Below are 26,674 nucleotides of genomic sequence, written 5' to 3'. Positions count from 1 at the left end.
ATTTAGACAGTCCTGCCATTTCTCAAGGGGTCTTCAGGCCTTCCTCCTTCTCTATTAAAGCCTTCACTAAATCTAAAGCAGCCATGAAAACCAAAAAACAGATTCCTCAGACCCCCTCTCAAGGCACCATGCCTAAAAAACAGATGCTTAAAATGGTTGAGGATTTGATTACTTATCAGGGGTTCTCAACCCCCCTCTGACAAAAGGCCCAGATTAGGGGAAGACTACCCTTCCTCAGATCAAGCTTCTATTACCTCAGAGCTATCTGAGGACCAGGATTATGCCTATTCTCCATTCGAAGACTCTGATGCAGAGGAGTCTATTCCCTTGGTCTCCCCCCCTGAGGACTTCTCTTTTGGGGAAACCCTACATACATTGAGGGAACACTTTCACTGGGAAGGCCAAGATTACAAGAAAAGGCTCAGGGAATTTCTTCTGCTCCCCCAGCATAGGCCTCTGGCTATCCCTCCTGTTTTAGATTATATTGGATGATGTGTACACAGAAGCCAGCCTTAATCCAGATTCTTTGCCTCCAGCTCCTGTTAAACCAGACCGGTATTACTGGGTTCCTGATTCTCACCAGTTCCTATATAAAAGCCATACTGCTGACCCAGAAACAATTTCACAGGGTCCCAAGGGAATTAAGGCCTCTACTGCTAAAAACCCATTACCTTCAGAAAGAGATTCCAGAGCTTTAGAAAGGAGGGGGAAAAAGGTGTACACCTCGGCCACTTTAACCATGAGGGCATTAAACTGTCAGTTCCATATGTTAAAGTATCAACAGTTTTTGATATCTCAGCTGAAAAGCAAGATGACACAACCAGAACAACCAGATTTAAGAGTTGCAGGATTTTTTGCATGGTGCAGAGCAAGTGGGTAAACATACCTTGCAGTGTGGTTTTGATGCTTTAGAGGCCTCATGTAGAGCTGCTGTTACGGGGTCTGTTATACGTAGGCATGCTTGGCTCAAAGAGCAAACCTTACCAGATCATGTCAAAGCTAAATTATTAGATGCACCCCTTCAAAAAGATGTATTGTTTGGTGTTAAAGCTGAGGAGGTGCTAAAGAAAATGGAGGAAAAAGTGAAATCCATGCAAACAGTGAAAGATTTCCTGCAGGTACAGCCTCCACGATTCAGCAGAAACTGGCCTTCAAAAAATTGGTCCTTTCCAGCCACGGACAGACCTCAAAGGGGCAGATACAGGCGTCCAAGGGGTAGAGGGCAACCTCAAGGATCTTTCAGAGCCAGACAGTGGCAAGCACCAACCCCAAGAGGTGGAGAAGATAGATCACAGTCTTTTAGAAAACAGACACAATGACTTCCCCCTACACCTGCCAAGCAAAGCTTTAATGGCAGCACCTTTGGGCGGAAAACTGACATTATTCTCAAAAAATTGGCATATTGTTACAAAAGACAAATGGATCCTGGACATTATAGACCGAGGCTACAGGTTCCACTTTCACACCCTTCCAAAAATGAGAGGCATGCCAAACCTGCCACAAAATCAAAGGGCAGAGGCACAAAAATAAATTTCAGCTCTCATGGACATGAAAGCAATTCAAGAGGTACCTGCAAAAGAACAAGGTCAAGGGTTTTATTCCAGACTATTCCTGGTACCAAGGAAAGACAAAGATTGGAGACCTATCTTAGACCTATCCATCCTAAACACATATCTACAGGTGCCAAAATTCAAGATGCTCACATTACAGCAGCTTCTTCCCATGTTGGGCAAGGAGTCTTGGCTGCTAACATTGGACCTCAAGGAGGCATACCTGCATGTCCCTATCAGACAAGATTGCAGAAGATACCTCAGATTTCTTGCAGGTTCAACCCATTACCAATTCTCTGCATTGCCCTTTGGCTTATCTACTGCGCCCAGAGTGTTTACGAAATGCCTGGTATCAGTAATCGCCTTCTGCAGAATACATGGGATACAAATCTACCCATATCTGGACGACTGCCTGATCCAAGCGGACAGCAAGGACATACTACTGCAGCACCTGGCGTTTGTAATAAAACTGTTGAACTTCCTGGGATACACAGTCAACAAAAAGAAATCAAAACTAATACCCTCTCAACAAATAATTTTCCTGGGTGCCAACTTGGATACAACCCAGATGGCCTACCTCATGCCAGACAAGCAAGGGCAACTGTCTCAATACTTCAGAAAAATGGCAACTTACACCAGGCTAACTGCAAGGAAAGTCCTGCAGGCTCTGGGATTCATGGCATCTTGCATCCTACTAATCCCATGTGCAAAGCTGCATATGAGGAAACTTCAATGTTACCTAAAAAAACTTATGGTCTCAACACAGCCACAGCTTTGGAAGCAATTATACCACTCATTCCATGCCTTCAAAAGGAATTTATGTGGTGGGCTCAAGCTTGCCAAAGAAACACAGGTCTCAAATCATCAGAACAGACGCCTCAGACTACGCCTGGGGAGCACACATGACAGATCAGTGCATTCAGGGAAAATGCACCCGAAAAGAGAAGCACCTTCACATCAACCAAAAGGAAATGCTAGCCATGCAAAAGGCTATTATGACCTTCAAAGCCCTACTGCATCCAGGCCAGCTATTGATAAGGACAGACAACACCACAGTGATGTGATACATAAACAAACAGGGGGGAACTCATTCATACCCCCTGTGCAGGCAAGCCATGACCCTATGGAACACGGCACTGGAATTGCAAATTCAACTACAGGCACAATTCCTGCCAGGGAAGGAAAACACACTGGCAGACAACCTAAGCAGAAATATGACAGATCCACACGAATGGAAGTTGCATCCTCAAGTTTTCACAAAGATAACTCAGGCATGGGGACAGCCAGACATAGATCTCTTTGCTACCCACAGAAATTGCCAGTTGAAAAATTTTGTTCAAGGACCTATCATCCACAGGCCTGGAAAGTGGACGCACTTTCCTTCAATTGGGCAACATTGACAGTCTATGCCTTCCCGCCTCTTCTTCTGCTGCCCAAAGTTCTATTAAAAGCCAGAGCAGAGAGGCCGAAAATGATTCTCATTGCGCCAGACTGGCCAAGACAACACTGGTATCCGCTCCTGAAGAGCCTGACACATTCCCCACCATGGAGCCTACCTCTAGTTCCTCTTCTGTTGTCCCAGCACAACTACAAAACCCTTCACAGCCATCTCAAAACTCTAAATCTAGCTGCATGGAGAATTCCTTTATTTCCCAACAATTTCTCCTCTCCAAGGAGGTGCAGGATGTCATCTTGGAGGCCAGAAGACCTTCTACTAGAAAGGCCTACTCCGCCAAATGGAAACGATTTTGTGCCTGGAATCAAGAAAAGGGACAGAATCCTTGGGTAATAAATATACCTCAAATTTTACAGTACCTAGCTGAGCTGTTAAACAATGGACTTTCCTTCTCCTCCATCAAGATCCACGCTTCAGCCATTTCTGCACAATACAACACAGATCCTCCTTTATTCTCTCATCCTCTCTTAAGGCAGTTCCTCAGAGGGGCAAAGAATATAAAACCCCCAAGGAAACCACCAGTCCCTGCTTGGGACCTCAACTTCGTATTGGAAAAGCTGACCCTTCCTCCCTTCGAGCCAGCTTCTTCAACAGAGTTACAGTACTTGTCATGGAAACAGCCTTTCTTCTGGCTATCACCTCAGCATGCAGGGTTTCGGAGCTACAGGCCCTCATGGCTGTGCAACCATTCATCATTTTCCATCAGGACAGAGTTTCCTTACCAACCAACCCTACCTTTATGCCAAAGGTAGTATCCAATGTAGCTTTGAATCAGACTATCCACTTACCTACCTCTTTTATCCTAATCCACAAAACAAAGGGGAAAGCCTACTACATTCCTTGGACATTCACAGACAACTTTGTTACTATTTGGACAGGACAAAACCATTCAGGAAATCTGAGCAACTCTGTGTCCTATGCTGCAGGTGCTCAAGGAAAGGCTATTTCCAAACAGACAATTTCAAAATTGATAGCCCACTGCATACGCTTTTGTTACTCATTTCATGGGAAAACTGTGCCTGCATGCATCAGATCCCACTCCACCAGAGCCACAGCTACCTCTGCAGCCTTCCTCAGGGGTGTCCCTACCAAGGACATTTTTGAAGCAGCTACCTGGAGAGTTCAGTGCACACTTTCTCCAAGCACCATCACCTCCCACTATACTCAAAATCTAGAGCGGGCTTTGCCACAGCAGTCCTGCAGGGCATCCTAGCCCCTCCTAGTTCCACTTAGTATTGGGATTCTACCCATCTGTTATGACTGCAGCTGTATGCACGATGAACATAGTACAGTTTTGTACCTACCATAAATGTAGATGTTAGAGTGCTCATACAGCTGCAGTCCAGGTTTCCCTCCCTCCATCCCCTCTTAGGACAGGCCTTATGACAAACACTTTTCATATAACCTTTTTGGGGTATTTTTTTATGGTGTATTTGCTTGCAACTACTGTTTTTGATTTATCAACATTGTATCTTTGCATAACATTATGTTTGCCTTCCTTCTGGGGGCACCTGACATCTGGGGCAAGAAAAACTGAAGAAAATGGCATCGGCTGCCTCTCTTATACCCCTGCCGCGCTGACGTCAGGGAAGAAGTGACGACAACCGACGCCGGACCTAGACTTTGGAATTCGGCCGACCGAGGACCCGCCTAACGGCAGGATAACCCATCTGATGTCCTTCAAGGATGCATCTGCAGTCCTAACAAATGGGTTGTCCTGGCCTCAGGCAGCCCTTCGGTCGGCCGGATTCCAAAGTCTGGGTCTGGCCTCGGCTGATGTCGCACTTCACCCGACGTCATAGCTGCAGTTCAGCGGGTATAAAGGCATCAGCCGACGCCATTTTCCTCAATCTTTCTTGCCGCGTGGCGCCCGAAGCAGAAGCTGTTCGCAAGTGCCGGTCGGTCAGAACCAGAGATTGCTACTACCGAAGACTTCTAAAAAGCTAAGTACCCGCTAGAGTCTTTCTTGCCTCAGCCGATGTCAGAAAAAGTGAATAACTGTTTAACTTGTGGGAAACAAATACCTCATAAAGATTTCCACTCTTACTGCTAGGCCCAGACCACAACGTAGCAGCCTGTCTAGCCTGTGCTTCTTTCAACCGACGGACACTTAGACGTCGGTCGGAATTTGCTGAGGAGTTTTTCGGCTCCGCTTTTGCTTACAACATGCCGTCGGAAACTCCGACTTCACAATTAGTTAAAAAGCGCAAGGAAAAGGACCGACACTCGCGGTCCGTGGTTTCGGCCGAAACCGCGGTTGTCAACCGCGAGTGTCTCGGTTTCGGCTGAAACCGAGCCCTCGGTTCTTCCTTCGGCCGAAAGCTTGCCTCCCACCGAGGCCTCATCCAGCATGGCTGAATCTGCTACTGAAATTCCACCTGCGCTTACAGGTTCACAGGATTTATCTGATACTATCCCTTTAGATATATCCACTCGTGCACGTGGAGCTGCTAGGCCCCCTGCATCCATGTCGATTAAGGCTTTTGCCGGGGCTAAAGCAGCAAAATCAACCAAGACTGTACCTATTAAGACCCCCTCTCACAGGCCTAGCTCTAGTACTCAAATGCTTAGTCTAGCAGAGGATCTCATTTCTTTGATCAAGGGATCCCAACCTCACCCTGACAGGGCCTCTCACCCACCTCCAGAGAAGAGGCCTAGAGCAGAGCCCCCTGAGCCAGTTTCTTCAGATTACTCTTCTGATGATTCAGAAAATACAAACCCTCCAGAAGGCCCTTATTATCCTTATGAGGACTCTGATGCAGAAGACTCCATTCCTTCTGCCTCTCCGCCTGAGGAATTTTCTTTTGGGGAAACCTTGCATGCTATGAGGGAACAATTTCAATGGCAGGGCCAGGATTTTTCAGACTCTAGGAAAAGGCTTAGGACCTTTTTGCATTTGCCACAGCATAGGCCTTTAGCCATTCCTCCAGTACTTACTGTTGTGGATGATGCATTTAATGATGCTTGTACTGCCCCTGATTCACTTCCTCCAGCCCCTGCTAAGCCCGACAGGTACTACAGGGTTCCGGACACACATTATCATTTGTATAAGGCTCCTTTTGCAGATCCTGAAACTATTTCACAGGGACCCAAGGCTGTAGCAGCTACCTCTGCCAAAAACCCCCTCCCCTCTGAAAGGGAATCTAGGGCCTTAGAGAGATGGGGTAAAAAAGTTTATACTTCTGCTACTCTTTCTGCTGGGGCCTTAAACTGTCAATTCCACATGATTCAGTATCAGGAATTTATGTTAGACCAGTTAACTAAAAAACTGTCCTCGCCTGAACCATTAGACAAAACGTCTCTTCAGGAAATGGTACATAACATACAGCAGGTCAGTAATCATTCCTTAAAATGCGGCTATGATGCACTGGAGGCTTCCTTTAGATCAGCTATGACGGGTACAGTGATCAGAAGGCATGCATGGTTAAAAGAGCAGTCCTTACCAGACCATGTAAAATCAAAGCTCCTAGATGCTCCCATGGATAAGCATAATTTGTTTGGCTCACCTGCACAGCAGGTGCTGAAGAAGGTGGAAGAGAAAGCAAAATCTGTCCAGACAGTCAGGGATTTCTTACAGGTCCAGCCTCCAAGGTTTAGTAGGAATTGGCCTTCCAAGAATTGGTCCTTTCCAGACACCACCAGAGCACAGAGAGGCAGGAATAGGCGCCCAAGAGGCAGGGGCCAATCCAGAGGTGCCAACAGGGGACGCCAGTGGCAGCCTAACAACCAGCGAAGTACTGCCACAGATCCAGCCACTACCACTTCCACAGGACAATCACAGTGACTTGGCTCTGAGACCGCCTACCAGGGAACAACTAGATGCACCCTTAGGCGGAAAGCTAGCCTTATTTTCAGTAAACTGGCATTACATCACAGGAGACAAATGGATTTTACAGACAATAGACAAAGGTTACAGGTTTCACTTCCATACTCTACCAAGAAAGAGAGGAATGCCAAACCTACCTCCAAATCAAAAGACAAAAGCTCTAGAACAAATAGACAACTTAATAAGGATGAGAGCTATAGAAAAGGTACCGTCTATGGAACAAGGGCAAGGATTTTACTCCAGACTTTTCCTGGTGCCAAGGAAAGAAAACCAATGGAGACCTATTCTAGACCTGTCCGCTCTGAACACATATCTCATTGTTCCAAAATTCAAGATGCTGACCCTACAGCAGCTTCTTCCCATGCTGGGCAAGGAGTCTTGGCTGGTAACTCTAGATCTCAAGGAGGCATACCTGCACGTCCCCATACGACCAAATTGCAGAAGATACCTCAGATTTCTTGCAGGATCAGAGCATTATCAATTCTCAGCATTGCCCTTTGGCTTATCTACTGCGCCCAGAGTATTCACGAAATGCCTGGCATCAGTAATTGCTCATTGCAGGCTTCAGGGAATTCAAATTTACCCTTACCTGGACGACTGCCTGTTACAAGCGGACAACAAAAAAAATTAGCAAAAGATTTGAAAAGGTCATTCATCTGCTACAAGCCCTGGGATACACAATCAATATAAAAAAGTCAAGGCTGATACCATCCCAGAGGATAACTTTCTTGGGTGCAGAACTGGACACATCAAATCAAATGGCATCCCTCACAGCAGAAAAGCAGAAGCACCTTCCTCTCTATTTCATGGCATTAACAACGCAGAACCAGCTAACAGCAAGGAAGGTCCTGCAAGCCCTGGGTTACATGGCATCCTGCATAATATTGATTCCACATGCCAGACTACATATGAGGAAGTTGCAATGGTACCTAAGGAATTTATGGTCTCAGCACAAGCACAGCCTAGAAACCCAAATTCCAATAATTCCATGCCTGAAGCAAGAATTCCAATGGTGGGCTCAGGCCTGTCAATTGAACAAAGGACTGCCCTTCCACAGCCCTCAACCAAGCCAGACTATCACCACGGACGCCTCAGACCTCGGTTGGGGCACACATGCTGGACAAGTGCATACAAGGCTTATGGACTCAAGACCAGCTGAACCTACACATAAATCAAAAGGAGATGCTGGCAGTAAAACTGGCAATTCAGACATTCAGACCGTTTCTTCAACAGGGTCAATTGCTGATAAGGACGGACAACACCACAGTTATGTGGTACATCAACAAACAGGGAGGCACACATTCATACCCTCTATGCCGGATGGCAATGGACCTCTGGAATGTGGCCCTGAGCTTCAACATTCAGCTCCAGGCAATATTTGTACCAGGAAAAGAAAATATACTAGCAGACATCCTAAGCAGAACTACCACGGATGCCCACGAATGGATGCTGCATCCAGACATCTTCAAATCCATTACAAGGAAATGGGGACTACCAGAAATAGACTTATTCGCATCCCCACACAACCACCAATTGAAAAATTCTGCACAAGGACATACCACCCTCTGGCTTGGAAGGTGGACTCCCTATCTTTCAGTTGGGAAAACCTGACAGCATATGCATTCCCACCTCTACCTTTGATGCACAAGGTGCTATTGAAGATCAAAGAAGACCGCCCAAGGATCATCCTGATAGCTCTAGACTGGCCGAGGCAGCATTGGTACCCATTACTGAGGAGTATGTCTCGGGAACAAATATGGCCTCTGCCCCTAGTTCCCTTACTGCTAACACAGAACAACTTCAAAACCCTGCATCCAAACTTGAAAACGTTGCAGCTAGCTGCCTGGAACATTGCATAAGACAAAATAACCCAGATTTATCTCAAAGGGTTAAAGACATTATCTTGGAGGATCGCAGACCCTCAACAAGGAAAACTTATTCAGCAAAATGGAAAAGATATCTCATTTGGAGTGCATCTAAAGGAGAAGATGTGTCACTGGTAAACATAGCTAACGTACTGGAATACTTGGCAGAACTTTTCCACAATGGCCTGTCCTAGTCTTCCATTAAGATTCATGCATCAGCTATTTCAGCAGAATACAACATGGACCCTCCAGTCTTCTCTCATCCTCTACTCAGGCAGTTTCTGAGAGGAATTAAAAATGTAAAGCCACCAAGGAAGCCACCATTGCCCACATGGGACTTGAACTTTGTACTGGAAAAGGTGACACTCCCTCCTTTTGAACCAGCAGCAACAGCAGAATTACAGTACTTATCATGGAAAACTGCTTTCCTGCTTGCAATCACTTCAGCAAGAAGGGTTTCTGAATTACAGGCATTAATGGCAGTACAGCCCTTCCTTATCTTCCATCAAGATAGTGTCCATGAGAACTAATCCTACTTTTATGCCAAAGGTGGTCTCCAGGGTATCTCTAAACCAAGCTATCCACCTACCTACATTCTTCCCCAACCCACAGAACAGGGGAGAAAGATTATTACATACCTTGGATGTACATAGGCAATTGCGCTACTACCTGGACAGAACCAAGAGCAATAGAAAACTGACCAGCTACTGGTAGCATATGCAACAGGAATGGAAGGAAAAGCAATTTTAAAACAGACAATCTCAAAGTGGATAGGAAATTGCATTAGATTTTGTTACTCTTACCATGGAAAGACAACTCCAGAAAACATCAGACCTCACTCCACAAGGGCTACAGCCACTACTACAGCTTTTTACGAGGAGTGGCTACCAAAGACATTTTAGAGGCTGCTACTTGGAGCTCCGTGCATACATTTGCCAAGCATTATAATCTACCCTTATACTCCAGATCCCGAGCAGGTTTTGCCACTGCTGTTTTGCAAGGGATCTTAACTACACCATAATGTAATTATTACCTCCTCCCCCAGTTTGGCTATGGTATTCTACCCATTTGTTAGGACTGCAGATGCATCCTTGAAGGACATAGTACAGTTTTGTACCTACCATAAATGTAGATGTCCGAGAGGTATGCATCTGCAGTCAGGATTACCCACCCTCCTTCCCCTCTGTGGTACTCCTAGGGTATTTGCCCATCTTGTAGCTAGCTGGGGGAATCTATTATGGTGTATTTGTTTGTATATATGTATATACTTGTTTATTTCTATTTGCTCTCTATTGTTTGGAAACATTTGCATTTATCCAAATTTAGCCTTCCTAGAGGGCCCCTGGCATCTGGGGCAAGAAACACTGAGGAAAATGGCGTCGGCTGATGCCTTTATACCAGCTGAACTGCAGCTATGACGTCGGGTGAAGTGCGACATCAGCCAAGGCCAGACCCAGACTTTGGAATCCGGCCGACCGAAGGGCTGCCTGAGGCCAGGACAACCCATTTGTTAGGACTGCAGATGCATACCTCTCGGACATCTACATTTATGGTAGGTACAAAACTGTACTTTATGACTGCAGCTGTATGAGCACTCTAACTCTACATTTATGGTAGGTACAAAACTGTACTTTGTTTCCTCTTTTATTCATTTGCAATTCGGACTTTACAGAAAAATGTTTTGAAATAATTTGAATATTTTATCAATATTGGACATATTGGTTTATTCAAAATATAAACTAAACCCAACAGGAGTGCAAAAAAGCTCGGAGAGTGTAAATTAACTTATCTGGCCCAAAAAAGTGTATTATAAATCCACCGTAACACAATAACATCCACTTCCTGTAGCTCGGGACGCCTGATAATTCATCCCCACCAGAGTTTTACAGAGCGGCGTCAGTAAATCAATGAGCTCTGTAAGCTGTCCAATTAACTTCCGGGACTGGCCCAGATCGTCACATCCCTTTCCATTATTTGGGGACTCTCTCTCCATAGCTAATCCGTAAACCAACACAAACCAGAAAAAAACGGAAAGCTCTCCAAAATCACAAACTAAACCCAACAGGAGTGCAAAAAAGCTCGGAGAGTGTAAATGAACTTACCGTAACACAATAACATCCACTTCCTGTAGCTCGGGACGCCTGATAATTCGTCCCCACCAGAGTTTTACAGAGCAGCGTCAGTAAATTATTCAAAATATCATTTAGAATATTCTGTATGTCTTGTTTTATATTGTGAGAATAAGAAATAGTGCTGAGCAAGTTTTAACATCTGAAATTCGTTGTTTTGCGAAGTATATGTGCAATAAGGATGATTCACTCCAGTTTCAACCGAATGCCTCTCTCTCGAACTGAAGAATTTGGATTCCATTCTGACTTCAAGTCCTTTAGACATGCCACTTCTGAGACCATGTCGCTTGTCCCTCTCTAACATAGATTACAAGCAGGTGGGGTATTTCATTTAGATGCATTAATACATCAGGATGGCTTGCAGCATCATAAAATATTAAACTGGTTAACAGACATTACATGCTTACATCTCAACAGCTTACTACAAAATGGCAGTCAGACTTGCACAAGCTTAGTATTTATATACTTGTGCAAGCCCTTGGATAGCTTTTAAAAAAGACATACACACATTGATCTACAAGTCATATGAGAGAGTTTGTTGGGCAGGGTTTGCAGAATAGACTTGCATAAAGAGTATGTAAGTGATTGTTTTACTTCGTTTGTCTTCTCATTGCACCATGACTGTGCAAATCTGTTATGTCAAAACTGCATTTTGAGGGATCCAGACTAGGAGCCATGTTTTCTTCCCTTCTCAGTATGGTGTAACCTTGGAGTTTGTTTATATGAAACATGGTGGGTGCAAAGGGCATCACTGCTCCCAGAGCCAGTATGATCTATTAGTGAAAACTGGCATCCTGTTAAATCCATATTTGCTGAAATGCAGTTGTGACCTAATAAGATTTGCTGTGACAAGAAGAAATCCCTTTGTCTTTGTAGTGTATTTTATTAGCAGAGACAGAATGGTTCTCAGACCTCAGTAATATTGAAATAATTTTATGAAGTATTTTATCTGTAAGTAGCTATCCACACGTACAGAGTTATACTTTTATTTCATAGTTTATCCTCCTACAGTAAGAACTTCCCACCTGCATGCATCTGAGGGACTGTCTTGCCTTTTTGCCCAGTGTTACAGCATTTTAACCAGCAGATGGTTCTGTGTTCACTGAGAAAGTAGTGCTTGTGGAGCACAGTTTTGTGTGGTTAGTTCCTTTCCCCATTGTTTACACCACTCTGAATGTGAATGAATGGAGTTGAGTTCTGCTGTCACCATGTGTCGACCTGGCCAAGTTATTGGAACACTCGTACCACAGTACGAGTATAGCCTGACTGCTGCACGTCATTCTCCAGATGTTACTGTTGCTATTAGGTGGACTCTTACCTGATAAGCTGATGACTTCAGCTGATTCATTATCATCCAAGGTGTTTTTTTATGAGGTCATTGGTGTTTAATAACAGTAGCCCTGGCAACCTGCTGACAGGTCATTCAATTTTGAATCTGTAATATTCTATATTCCTTAGTTAAGTTGTCTTGTTGAATTGGTAACTGTGCATTTTACCAAGTCTTTTCACACTTTTTTTTTTTTTGACAGGCTGGCAGTTTGCTTGCATCTGGCATGACTCTCTTCTGTGGTGTTTTTTACTATCATGCTCTGACAGGTGATTCCTCACTCAGCAAGGCAGCACCATATGGCGGAACTTTACTAATTGCAGGATGGGTGGCCTTGGCACTCTGACACAACCACTGCTATTGAAATGGCAAATGGAATGGAGCATCTTCAAACAAAATCAGACGTGCAAGATTGTGGTAGCATACAGTAGCCTGTGAGATGAGATCCCAATTTTTTGTAGCTGGACCACTCCCACCATTTGTTAAATGCAAAAAGTGTACAATGACAAAGAAATAGCCCAAGCTATGACTACTTGGGCTTTGACAAGGATGCCCTTGGCACATAACTGTAGAAGTCCTTCACAATTTAAATTGCAGTAAAGTTTGCAGGGTCTCACTAAGATACAGGTGAGGATTTTGTGTGTCCTTGTGTGGTTATTGCTGCACCTGTAACTTCAGTACACTAAGAGGGAATAAATATCTACTTCTGTCCTATTATATATGAACGTTTATGCCTTACTACCGGTTTCAAACCTTCAGTGTAAAATTTGTGGCATTGACTATGCATAAAACTCCACAAATAACACTAACCTTTAAAAACACCAGAGGTAGCATACATGGGTGACCAGCGTCTTGTGTTTTTGCACTGTGCTTTTACACTTGTTTTACCTTGCAGGGGATACTAGTCGGCAGGTCTGCTAATTAGAGACTGTATTCCCTCTCACTTTTATGGAGGTTGGGAACTTTTAAGTCTTTATATAGCATGGTGTAGTTAAAACAGATTCACTAGACAATCTTGAAATACTGAAATGTCGAATTTCAGTATTTCAAGACTGAATAGTCGAACACCCACATACCTGAACACCCAAAACCGCGAATAGCACAATCGCGACCTAACACACACACACCTACCTAACTACACTAAAACAAGCAAAACACACACAAACACAGCATAACACACACCCTACTTGTATAACTCTGAGGTCACACTAAACACACAAACACAAAAAGCACCACTACACAAGCACACTAGAATCCATAGCCAATACCCTTACACAAACACCACTTGCCTGAAACCACAGATAAATCCACAAACCGCATATCATGAACGCGACACCACGATAGCGGATTCCACATTTCCACACTCGACATAGTGCAGTTTCGCATAACTGCACTTTTGAGTATTCAGTCTCCAAGTACTGAAATTCGACATTTCAGTACTTCGAGATTCTCTAGTGTATCCAGTTAAAACACACCTACTGCTTGTAGTGTACATATTGTGAACAGGAAAGAACAGGACCATTCTATCAAAGTACATCCATGAATGAAAGTGGTATGTTTCTAATATTGTAGCTTTGAATTATTCGTAGGTTGACTGCATGTGGCTTCACTGTGTAAAGTGGTTAAAATGTCCAGAATGGAACATTGATGCTCAGTTTGCAACATTACACCCAGTTTTTACACTGCTTTATTTAGGAATATATAAGAACTAAGATGATTTTATCTTGTAGTAAGTGCTAATGAGTATTGATTAAAATGATTGTATCCTGCATTACCTGTTTTTTGCATGGTCAAAACGTAATGGCTTACACCCTGAACTGTGTGATTTGCATAACATTGCACTGTAGTTCTTCAGATGTATGTTGTCACTGCTGGGCTTTTATTAGCAACATATTTCAGTGCTGAGTGTCAAATGTATCTAGCTCTTGGCTTGTATATTGACATTTTGCTTCCTTACAATTTCTTTTGCAAGCAGAATACAAAGGTGTGTATGTGTAACTTTTTGTTCAACTTTCAGAAATGGCACAAAGCTCCTTTTCTCTTGTTAACTGTCTGTAACCTGAAATAGCTTGGTTTTCTTTTCTTACTGGTAGCAATCCTACATAGGGTACAAACAGGAAGCATACCTTAACAACTCTTCTTGAGATTCATAACATGACGGTAGTGTATATAGAGACTATAAATTCTTGTTGGTCTGTATTTATTTTAAAGGGCCAGTTGTGAAAATGTGCCATTTTTACTTGTTTGGAAGTAACAGGCTGACAAAATTGCAAAGTAATTTTTTTAATTTATTGTGACAAGGGGGCCCTTTTCCATCCAGCCCTTTCACTGGCGAGCGAACTAAGGGGTAACAAGGCTAGGAACAGCATTATGCACTAGAGTACAATAAAATCAGGCTAGCAGTGATAGTAGGTATGCTTATGGTCACCAGTGGCACTGAGAATGTGATCAGGCTAATGGTAGAGTAATGTTGGAATAAACGAGATGATGTTGGCAAACTATTCCTGCTGTCCAGGTAGCAAGGATTGTGAAACATGATGGTCTCGTATCGTATGGGGTGAGATTTCAGCCTAGACTGTAAAACATTTTAATATATGAGCACAGCATCATACATTTTAGATTTACTAATGAACTGGCCCATGGAGATGTTCTTATTGAGGAGCAAAGATATTTTAAATTATTTGATTTAAAAAAAAAAAAAAAGTTTCAGGCACCTGCATCAGCTCCTTCCCAGTATGCATATCTTAGTGAATTTTGTAAACAGTTAAATGTAGAGCGCAGCTCAAGTCTCTCATTAGAATGTGACCTTGTTGTAAACTGCTGCTTCACCACTGGGGGGTAGCAATGACTCAAGGATCTAGTTAACAAATGGCTCAAAGGATGCTAGTCTAATCCAAGATTGTTTGTGGAAGCAGTGCAGTTGGCAATATGAAGCTACTGTCCTTAATCCTGTGCATCAGGAGTGCGCTATAGAACATTTGAGTTTTAAGTGGGGACATTTTTTCCACTTTGAGGACTTTGCAAGTTTCAGTTGCCTTGTCAGCTCTCAAAAAAATGCATAATTATAAGTTATGACTAAATGAGGTATAAATAAAAATGTGTACTAGTCTGGTAGTTCCATATGATGTCTGCAGTTCAGTGATTCATGAAGAATGTACAAACAGTCTTTCATGCTCTAAGATAGAGGCATATTGTAAAACAAAATATTCTCTGCCAAGATGAGAATTTTTCCCTTTCACTTTTGATGCACCAGGCGAATGCACTTGGATGCTTCATATATTTTTGGTGTTCGGAGAAGGGTTGAGTTTCTGCAGGTGAAGTCTGTCTCAGTGGGGTGAAGCTTAAGGGGTCTGTGTTTTCTTTTTAACAGGGATGGTTTATGAAAGAACATCTCGGAGTACAAAAATATAGGTCTGATGCTTCCATGGCCTTGATCGAGCACTTAATAATATTAGAGGTAGGGAATGCCTAGGATTTCTGAAGAAGAGCCAAAGCAAAGCCAAGTCTGTAACATCTGTTCCTGTGGAAAAGAAGAAATATTTGAAATGCTGTTTGTCTTGGAGCACAGACTGCCCATTCTCTCCCTAGTGTGAACTAACCTATTCCGTTACCTATCCTGAAAACTAAAACACACATGCTATACATGTATGTTGTTGGCCTTTCGGCTTTTCCCGTTTAGGTGTCGCCACAGTGGAATTCCGGTCTGCTAATGATTGGCAATAGATTTTCACGAACGCAGAGGTGCCAGCTCTACGTTCAACCTTCAACGAAGGCACGTCTGTTTACGCATGTCTTTCGAACGCCCACCCAACCGCGGGGAGGACATGCAGACTCTACACAAAAGGCACTCCCTGCACTCCAGCCGAGAATCGAATGGGAGAACCTCTTGCTGTGAAGTAACCATGCTACCGTTGCACCACCGTGGATGTCATGCTATACACATGTATAAAATATATATAAAGATATATATGTATGTATGTGTAATATATACACACACATGCATATATAACATACACACACCCCCACATGATTTAGAAAGCAAAAATGTTTTTTGGTGAGTAGATCTGTAGTCAAGTAGTTAAAGTATAACTTGAAATTCTTTGAATGGGGAATTATTTTGTTTATGCTTGAGAGGCAAAATAAGAAGATTTATTTCTGTTATTGTTTTATAGCATCCATTAATTAAGTAATGGATATTCTGTGAGAGGTATATAAAATGAGAGAAGATAATCAATCCCCTGGAAGGATGCTGGCATTAGAATTCATTCCCACAGGGATAGCAGTTGAGTCGCTTTCTGCCCTACCAGTTAAGAACATCACAGCATCCAGACGTAGCACTACATCTGTGTGCCTGTGGTACTCAGTTTCACAGAGTAGCCTTGTATAGTGACATCTAGGTTGAGCAACAGACTTTAAATTGATTTTTCTTACTACACTGTATCCATAACCTGTGTTTGGTGTATTGTCTGCTTTGCCAGTTGCCTTGCAGGCTCCAGTATGCCCGGATTTCTTTGGGTCTCTGCATGTTCATGCATTAAGCAACACCACAATGGAAGTGCAGGAATCTACTTGCTTGTGTGGAGTAGCCTGAGACCACTTTGGTATTTCCCTAGTCTTATCTATGCTAATGTTCTTCGTGTTTCACTGTTGCAGTCATCACATTTAGGTTATCTGCTTGCAGTAGCGCTCAGTCGGCCTGATTATCACAGTCTTGGGTCCTGCGTCAGTTGCTGTCTCATCTTCTGTGACGTCAGGTAGTCAGGGGCATAAAGCATGCAGCCGACGCCATTACATCAGTCTTTCTTGCCGTGCGGTGCCTGCCAGTTCACAAGTGCCAGTCGGCCGACTCCTGAAATTTCCGTTTTCGAGTTTCAGAACTGAAGTCTTCAACTAAAGCTAAGTACCCCGTTGGGGAAACCTTTTCTTGCTCTAAACCAATGTCAGTAAAAGTCAATAATTGTATTTTTTGTGGAGAGCAAATAACCTCACAAAGACTTTAATTCGTACTGTATTCCTTGCCTAGGCCCTGACCATAACGTACCTCGCTGTCAGTTTTGTGCCTTGTTTAAGCAACAAAACTATTCATCGTCTGTATAGTTACACTTCTAAATATTTTGGTACTCAGTTCAATTATCCAGATATGTCTTCAGTAAGCCATCTAACTACCGACATTCCGAAAAAACGCAAAGATAAAGACAGAGAGAGGCTGCCTAGGTCCAAAGCTGCCGACGACGCTTCTCCTAAGCTAGTCGCCAGTTCGCCGGTACTCAGTGAGGCATTTTCACAGCCCCTGATACCCGCTACTTCAGATTCACAGGCCTCTACTGAGACCCATTCGGAGTCCGGTATGCCGCGAGATGCTTCAACTCTGGAACCTGCGGATGTCTCTACCTTGGATGGTTCCGGAGCCGGTGCTTTACCGGCTACTGAGGATGTATTCAGGCCTACTGACTTGCATATTAAACCAACAACATCTTCTTCTTCAAGGCCTAAATCTCGAACTATGCCTAGAAAACAGACGCCCAGACCGCATGGTCAGGCCTCTTTGCCTAAAAAACAAATAAGAATGGCTGAAGACCTTATTACTTTAATCAGGGGAAGCCAACCTTCCCCCTCTAAGAGAATTTCTCTTTTGGTGAAACCCTGCATACTCTTAGGGAGCACTTTTGCTGGGAAAGCCAGGATTACTCTGATTCTAAAAAGAGGCTTAGGGATTTCTTACTCCTGCCCCAACACAGGCCTTTAGCTATCCCTCCTGTTCTAGACATTGTTGATGATGCCTTTTCGGAATCTAGCTTGGTCCCTGACTCTTTACCTCCTGCTCCCAGAAAACCTGATAGATATTACAGGGTTCCTGACTCTCAAGTTCCTTTTTAAAAATCCTACTGCGGATCCGGAGACCATTTCACAGGGATCCAAGGGCATTAAGGCTACTACTGCCAAAAATCCTACCCCTCCTGATAGAGACTTCAGGGCGCTGGATAGATGGGGTAAGAAAGTATGTACTTCTGCAACTTTGGCCATTAGAGCCTTAAACTGCCAGTTTCATATGTTAAAGTATCAGCAGCATATTATTGGATTGCTTAAACAGAAAATGATGCTTATTCCTGACTGTGCTGAAAATAAGGATTTACAGGATTTAATGCATTCTGCTGAACAGGTTGGAAAGCATACTTTGCATTGTGGTTTTGATTCACTAGAGGCATCTTGCAGGCCTGCTGTCACTGGGTCTGTACTTAGAAGGCATGCTTGGCTTAAGGAGCAATCTTTGCCAGATCATGTTAAAGCTAAATTGCTGGATGCTCCCTTAAGTCAGGACTTCCTGTTTATCAACAGAGCAGAAGAAGTTCTTACAAAGATGGAAGAAAAAGCTAAATCTATGCAAACTGTTAAAGATTTCCTACAAGTACAGCCTCCAAGATTTAGTAGGCATTGGCCCTTTAGCAATTGGTCTTTTCCTGCCTCTTCCAGGCCTTCTCAGTTCAAACCCAGAACTAGCAGAACACCCAGGCTTCAGTCCCAGGGTATACACAGGACTAAGCAGTTGGGGGGGCTCCCACTTCCAAATCAGGGAGTAGTAAGACTCACCCCATGGTAAACTGTCTCAATGACTTAACTTTAAAACTTCCAAGCACTTCTCAACTGACTGTTCCTTTAGGGGAAAAGATTGCTCTGCAGGCAAAAAACTGGGAACTCATTACCCAAGACAAATGGGTTTTAAAAATAGTTTCTCAAGGATGCAGATTTCACTTCCACACATTACCAACCCCAAACAGTTGGCCAGATCTTCCCCTCAAATCAGTGGGCAGAGGCTCAAAAGCAAGTGCTCTGTCTCTTGAGCATAAAGGCTATTCAGATTGTACCAGAAGAGGAAAAGGGACAAGGTTTCTACTCAAAACTTTTCCTGGTACCCAGAAAAGACAACTCGTGGCATCCTATCCTGGACCTTTCTATCTTAAACACCTTTTTGGTGATTCCAAAATTCAAGATGCTAACTCTTCACCAGTTACTTCCTATGCTAGGCAAAGATGCCTTGTTGCAACACTGGATTTAAAGGAAGCCTACTTGCACATCCCAATCGGGGAATCTTGCAGAAGATACCTACGCTTCAAAGCAGGCTACAGGCACTATCAGTTCTCTGCACTGCCCTTTGGCTTATCTACTGCACCCAGGGTATTCACAAAGTGCCTAGCTCCAGTCATTGCATTTTGCAGGCAGAGAAATATTTAAATATACCCATACCTGGACGATTGTCTAATTCAGGCAGAAAGCCAGGACATCATCTGGCAATTGTACAAAAGGTGCTAACTTGTCTGGGGTACACCATAAACGAAAATAAATCACATCTGGTACCCTGTCAACAAATTATATTCCTGGGAGCAAGCTTGAACACAACTTCCCAGATGGCTTTCCTCACACCAAAGAAACAAATTCGTTTGACAACTTACTTCAAACTAATGGCCACAAAAACCCTGTTATCTGCAAGGCAAATACTGCAAGCCTTGGTGTTCATGGCCTCTTGCATTCTACTAATTCCATATGCAAGATTGCATATGAGGAAACTACAGTGGTATCTAAAAAGCCTATGGTGTCAACATTCGCAGGATCTAGAAGCAATGATTCCTATCGCACCTTGCCTACAGAGTTCCTTTTGTGGGCAGAGGCCTGCCACCAAAACAAGGGATTACCATTCACTCTACCCCCTGCCGCCCAAACCCTAACAACAGACGCATCAGACTATGCATAAGGGCTCACCTGGCAGGGAAGTGCATTCAGGGCAAATGGAACCAAAGTCAAATGCACCTGCATATCAATCAAAGAGAAATGTTAGCTGTACAGAATGCTCTGACAGCCTTCAAGGACCACATTCTTCCAGGACAATTAATGGTAAAGACGGACAGCACCACTGTTATGTGGTACATAAGCAGGGGGGTACCCATTTTTACCACCTCTGCAGACTAGCCATGACTCTGGAACACAGCCTTGAGCTACCAAGTGCATCTACAGGCTCAATTCCTGCCAGGAAAATTAAATACACTGGTAGACGAACTAAGCTGAAGTCTCATGGACCCACATGAGTAGAAACAGGAACCAAAGACTTTCAACATGTTGATAAGCAAGTGGGGGAGCTCAGATATAGACCTGTTTGCCCCCCCCCCCCCGCAGAACTACCAGTTGGACAAAAGTGGATGCTCTGTCCTTGAAAAATCAGTTTATGCCTTTCTTCCTCTGCCTCTCCTCTCCAAAGTACTACTAAAGATCAAACAGGACAAACCAAGGATGATACTGATTGCACTAGACTGGCCACGCCAACACTGGTACCCCCTCTTGCGCAGTTTGTCACTGCTAGCTCCATGGCACCTGCCTCAGACCCATACCCTGCTGTCACAGCAGAAGAACCAGATTCTGCACCCTCTGCTTCAAACCCTGAACCTGGCAGCCTAGCTAATTACTGAGGGATGGTAACGGAGATATTAGATAATTAGCCAGGCTGCCAGCTTCAAACCCTGAACCTGGCAGTCTGGCTAATTATCTAATATCGCCTTTACCATCCCTCAGTAAACAAGCGTTGGATGTCATTTTGGAGGCAAGGAGGCCTAGTACTAGAAAATTTTATGCTAAAAAACGGAAAAGATCCTGTGCCTGGAACCACACTCAAGGGATAGGCACAGCAGCGCCCAATTTACCTCAGATTCTTCAATACTTAACTGAGATGCTTCACAAGGACCTTTCTTTTTCCTTCAAAATTCACTCCTCAGCCATTTCAGCTCATTACAACACAGAACCACCCCTCTTCTCTCATCCACTGCTCAAGCAGTTCCTCAGTGGGGCCAAAAAGACCACCTAGGAGAGCCCCAACTCCAGCCTGGGACCTTAACTTTGTATTGGAAAAACTCACTCTTCCTCCTTTTGAGCCAGCTGCAAGTGCAGATTTAAAATTCCTTTCTTGGAAAACAGCCTTCCTTTTAGCAATTACTTCAGTAAGAAGGGTATCTGAATTACAAGCCCTTATGGCAGTGGAGCCTTTCATCATCTTTCATGCGGACAGGGTGTCCCTCAGGACCAGTCCCTCCTTCATGCCCAAGGTGGTATCCAGTGTGGCTCTTAATCAATCCATTCATTTGCCAACCTTCTTTTCTAATCCTCAGAACAAAGGGGAACCGATACTGCACTCCTTAGATGTGCACAGACAACTTAGATTTTACTTAGACAGGACTAAACCTCAAAGGAAATCTGAACAACTGCCGGTGGCGTTTGCTGCAGGGGCAGAGGGGAAGGCTATTTCAAAGCAAACCATTTCTAAATGGATAGGCCATTGCATTCATTTTTGCTATAAGCACAATGGAAAACCTATCCCACAGGGGATTAGACCCCATTCAACCAGGGCTGCATCTACCTCTACAGCCTTTCTCAGAGGTGTCCCTACCAGGGACATCCTAGAAGCTGCTACCTGGAGTTCTGTACATACTTTCACCAAGCATTACCATTTACCAATTTTCTCTAAATCCAGAGCTGGCTTTGCCACTGCAGTCTTGCAGGCCCTTATAGCTGGTCCAAATGCTATCTAAATTCCTCCTCCCATCCTTTTCTTTGGGAATCTACCCAAATGTGATGACTGCAACAGTGAAACACGAGGAACATAGTACAGTTGTGTACACTTACCATAAATGTAGATGTTCGAGTGTATTCACTGTTGCAGTCCTGGTTACCCTCCCTCCAGCCCCCTGACTTCTTTTGGCTATACCTCTACTCTCCTTTACAATGCTTAAAAGCTTTTTGGTGTATTTGCTTTTTTGTTGGAGGCATAACCTTGTATGTCTGTATCTGTGTGTATTGCTTCCCATTAGGGGGGCACCTGACATCTGGGGCAAGAAAAACTGATGTAATGGCGTCGGCTGCATGCTTTATACCCCTGACTACCTGACATCACAGAAGATGAGACAGCAACCGACGCAGGACCCAAGACAGGCCGAATGAGGGCTACTGCAAGCAGATAACTCAAATGTGATGACTGCAACAGTGAATACACTCGAACTTTCCATTTTATATATTTTTTTATTAAATATTGTTTTACAACGAGGTCGTAGGATTATTGGCTACAGAGTGTTTTTTTGTTTGTTTTATTAGTGGCGTTTTACCACTCTCGCACCATTTTTCATTGTTTGAACTTCTACATTTATGGTAAGTGTACACAACTACACTTTTGGTAATGCACCTTAACTCTTAACTTGCTGTTACCTAGAAGTACAGATAAAACTACAGGTAGTACAGGTTTTTCAACAACCATTTTCTGTACCTCTAGTTGTTGTGCACAAGACTGTGGGCTGTAGAGGTACCACTACTATACTGTTCAGCATTGTGTAGTTCTTAGTTTTATGACAGCTTTCAGGAATTATTTTAAGGCTAGCTTCCTGTTAAGTGGCATTGTGGCAAAATTTCAAGTCCCCCCCCCAAAAAGAAAAACACTGAGCAGTGCCTGTGTGGAATTGTTTACCGTAACCCTGTGTAAATATATAAACACCTGCACAGAGGCAGCAGTACATTTCTGGAACAGGTGCAGGATAAATGCAAAAAAAAAAAAAACATCCACCTTGGTGGAATCTCAACATCAATAGGTTGTATAACAAAAAGAAGAAAATCATGGCAAAAATTAGGAGGGGCAATGCCCAGTGAGGTAACTACTTAACATACAATTCAAGGAGCTAATCAAGTATACTGAAAGTAAAAATGGCCTTAACCAAGGACAGTCATAAAGCTTTCTTCAGCTATGTTTGCAACACCAAAGGCAATACACAAGAGCACACTAAATTAATTGTAAATGGTGCCACCTGTACAAAGCTGGAGGATGCAACAAATCTACTGGCTGACCAATTTAGATCTTTTACCCACCCCTCAGGAAATATAAGCATAACACTAGCTATCACTATGAAATGGATCCTCAAGGAGCTATCCAAGGCCAGGACCTCTGCATGAATGGGCCCTAATAGTATCCCAGGATACCTCCTGAACAGCATGAAGCATGAACTATCAGGCACACTAGAATCACTGTTTAATCACAGCCACCAAGCAGGCTTCATGCTAAACAAATAGAGGACTGCTATGTTTATCCCACTCCACAAAGGCAGGCAGTTCATGGACCTTGGGAACTATTAATGCATAAGCCTGACCTATTCTTTCCATAGCTTTACATATTAGATTAATCATTGATATGAAGACCTTGGAATCTTTCAAGCACTGAATCCAACTCTGTTCAGATTTGTCAAAGGCAGGTCATGCCTATTCATCCTGGTGGACTTTTATCACAAAAGTAATTGATGAGGGCAAAATTTTGCATACTGCCTATGTTTACCTGAATCAAGGCATTTGACACAGTGCCTCACTCTGGTATCGAGCTGCATTTGAGACAGTGCCTCACTCGGGTATCAAGCTGCATTTGACACTGCCTCACTCGGGTATTGAGCTGAATTTGACACAGTGCCTCTCTGCTACTGAGCTGCATTTGACACAGTGCCTCACTCTGCTACTGAGCTGCATTTGACACAGTGCCTCACTCTGCTACTGAGCTGCATTTGACACAGTGCCTCTCTCTGCTACTGAGCTGCATTTGACAATGCCTCACTCTGCTACTGAGCTGCATTTGACACAGTGCCTCTCTCTGGTACTGCAGACAAGATCAATGAATTTGGTATAAATCCATATGCCACGCACTAGATAGCTAGCTGACTCGGATCGTACCCAAAAGTTAAAATAGGGGAATGTACCTCACAAAAAAGCCAGTCACTAGTGAAGAGTGTCAGGACTCCATATTGAACAGGTCTGTTCGGCATCTGTTTCTCTGATGTCAAGGCTAATGTCAGTTGCCTCTGGCTGGCTGTTTGCAGAAGGATGCAAATAGGTGCAGTTTCTGAATCCCCCAAAAAGAAACAAATGCCTTCCACAAAGGCCTGGCAGACTAATAACTGGTACCAGAAGCATATTCTAAAACTCAATAAGAAATTCATAGTAATATCTTTCGAAAAGACTGCCACACTTGCAAATTACTACATTGATGATGTACGCCCTAAGAGTAGTCTCAGTAATCCGGAATTTGGGAATGCATGTAGACAGTTACTCAGCCTTTGACCACCATGCATACACTATAATAAGATTATCTTTGTGTTTCACAACTTGTAAGCAAGGGCATGGCATCTCAGTCCAGAGATGTCATTGTATTCTGCCCTTATAAGATCTTTCATTGAGTACAGTGCCCCCTTGAGTATGTACATAACCAGGAGTATGCAACAACTGGGGCATCCACAGAGGTTCCTCCCAAAAATAACATTTGTTATAGAAACACATGAGGAGTGGTTCTGGCCCAGAAATTGTAGTTACTGGCCGTTTGGGCAATCTCTTCCATCTCTCAACTTTCTGATTTGAAAGCCTGCATTTGCACTGGTTTCTGTCCTGTAACTCTTCTAGTGCAGATACAGATTCTTAGTTTTGGCACTTAAATTTGCTTATTCGTGCTCAGCACTTGTTCAGTCCTTGTAAGCACTAAGTAAGCTACTAAATACTATAGCACTCAGTGTTCCTCATTACCTAGAGGAAAACAGTTTTTGTACTTATTTTCCCACTTGCTTAGAAAAAAAAACAGCTCTTGTACTCGCTCTCCTCACTTATCTAGAGGAAAATAGTTTTTTATTCAGGCATGTCCAAGGGTCAGCTCCCAGTGTTCTCTCCTGTCTGTCTGATGAATCTGGGCATCTTGAGGCAATGTAGAAATTGACTCGTACACAGACAACCCTCTCCTCCTACCACCCAACACTACAACCTGCGAGAGATGCACTTATCTAGCCAAACTGGAGGTAAAGCTCTCTCCAGCCAAGACTGAACTTGACAGTCATGAGGAGAAGGTAAACATTTGCACCACACCACACTCATCACATAGTCTCACTAAATCTACACCACCAAAATCCACACATAGTAACACAAAAACATTTGCGGAGGCTCTCAATAATAATCTGTCTAAGCAACAGAGACCTCCAAAGCAGAAACGCAAGCAACCTCCATCCCCCAACACAACCCAAATGACACATAGCCCACAGACTCAGTGTGCCACTCAACTACAGCCAATAAGGCAAAACAACGTACCCAACACACTAGTCATAGGTGACTCTATAGTCGGGCACACTGATGTCCCACTCACCATGCTAAACAAGGAGAAAGTTACTGTTAGCTGCCTGTCGGGTGCCAGGATCCACCACATAACCCACACACTCTGGTCACTCCACAATAAGTACAAATATGACTCTGTCATTGTCTATGTTGGTGTGAATGACCTGAGATGTACCTCCCTGGTTCATAGGTTCATAAGTTAGTACTAGGCTAACTACCCTTGTGAGCCATTGTAAGCCTAGCCAGTTATCCCTTGTAAGACTCAAACCCTGCACCTTGTGTTTGTAAGGAAAACACCTTAACCATTAGGCCATCCTCCCAACCCTTTGGACTACTTGAAAAGAGACATGGAAGAGCTCTCTGATCTTTTAGCCCAGGCAGGTATGACCCTAGCCCTGAGTAGCATTCTGCCATCGCCCAGAATGATACCACAGTACAAGGACAAAATGATTGACTTCAACAATTGGCTAACCTTCTGGTGTCATTCTAAGGGGATCCAGTATCTGTCTGCTTGGGATGACATAGTCGACAGACCATGATGCTTCGCCACAGATGGCCTGCACCTGTCGCCCCTGGGATTCTGGATACTGGCTAAGGCTCTTGTTGCCCCCTATAATGCCTTTTTTAGGCAAGGTTCAAATGGTAAATTCACCACCGTAGCAGGAACAGGCAAGCAAAAACTGAGGGTAATGCTGCTCAATGCTAGACGTCTAAATCTCAAAATGCACTCACTCAAGGCACTCCTTAAAATGGAGAACATCGATATCTGTGCAGTGACTGAGACCTGGTTCAAGGCTCCAGAGAGCACCCCTGCACTTCCAGGCTGTAACTCATACCACACTTTTCGGCCATGTAACCTGGACCAAAACACCAAAGGTGGAGGTGTGTCCATATTCATTAAGGATATCCACACCTCCAGGCTAGTTGCTCAGTATAATGCATCCAAGGTTATCCAAGTGCAACTAACTCTGGGCAAAACTGCAATCCAAATTGTAGCTTGCTACAGATCCTCCACCATGCCCCAGGATTCCCACTCCTTTTCTTGATGTACTGGAAAATATTAGGGTTCAACCAAACACCCTAATAATGGGCGACTTCAGCTACCCCACCATTAACTGGGAAAACTACTCGTGTACCAACTCCTTAGCTCAACGCTTTCTGGAATTCATAAACTCCAATGCCCTGGATCAACTTATCCACACCCACACCAGGGGCAACAGTATCCTAGACCTAGTCATTAACAACATGAGTGACCACACCAGGAGTCAACTCCTCATTGGTCCGATCCGACCATAAGCTAATCACCCTTGATATCCACATCCCACCCCCCCCCCCCCACACACACCCCATTAAGGAAACCACGGTA

The 26,674-nt window shown here is 43.8% G+C and overlaps 1 protein-coding gene across 1 annotated transcript in view; it reads left to right on the top strand.

Moving 5' to 3' along the window:
* Positions 1-13,924, top strand: part of TMEM256 (transmembrane protein 256) — a 118,170-nt gene extending 104,246 nt beyond the window's left edge. Inside the window, exon 4 of the mRNA XM_044077019.1 lies at positions 12,356-13,924. Coding sequence (XP_043932954.1) covers positions 12,356-12,499 — 144 coding nt within the window. The 3' untranslated portion in view covers positions 12,500-13,924. The remainder of the gene's footprint in view (positions 1-12,355) is intronic.
* The last annotated feature ends 12,750 nt before the right edge of the window (positions 13,925-26,674 follow it).

This window comes from Protopterus annectens, chromosome 7.part0 (assembly GCF_019279795.1).
Source record: "Protopterus annectens isolate FY-2018-M chromosome 7.part0, PAN1.0, whole genome shotgun sequence".
NCBI classification, from domain to species: Eukaryota; Metazoa; Chordata; order Ceratodontiformes; family Protopteridae; genus Protopterus; species Protopterus annectens.
The sequence above is the reverse complement of the archived record's forward strand: the minus strand, read 5'-3'. Positions and strand labels throughout refer to the sequence as shown.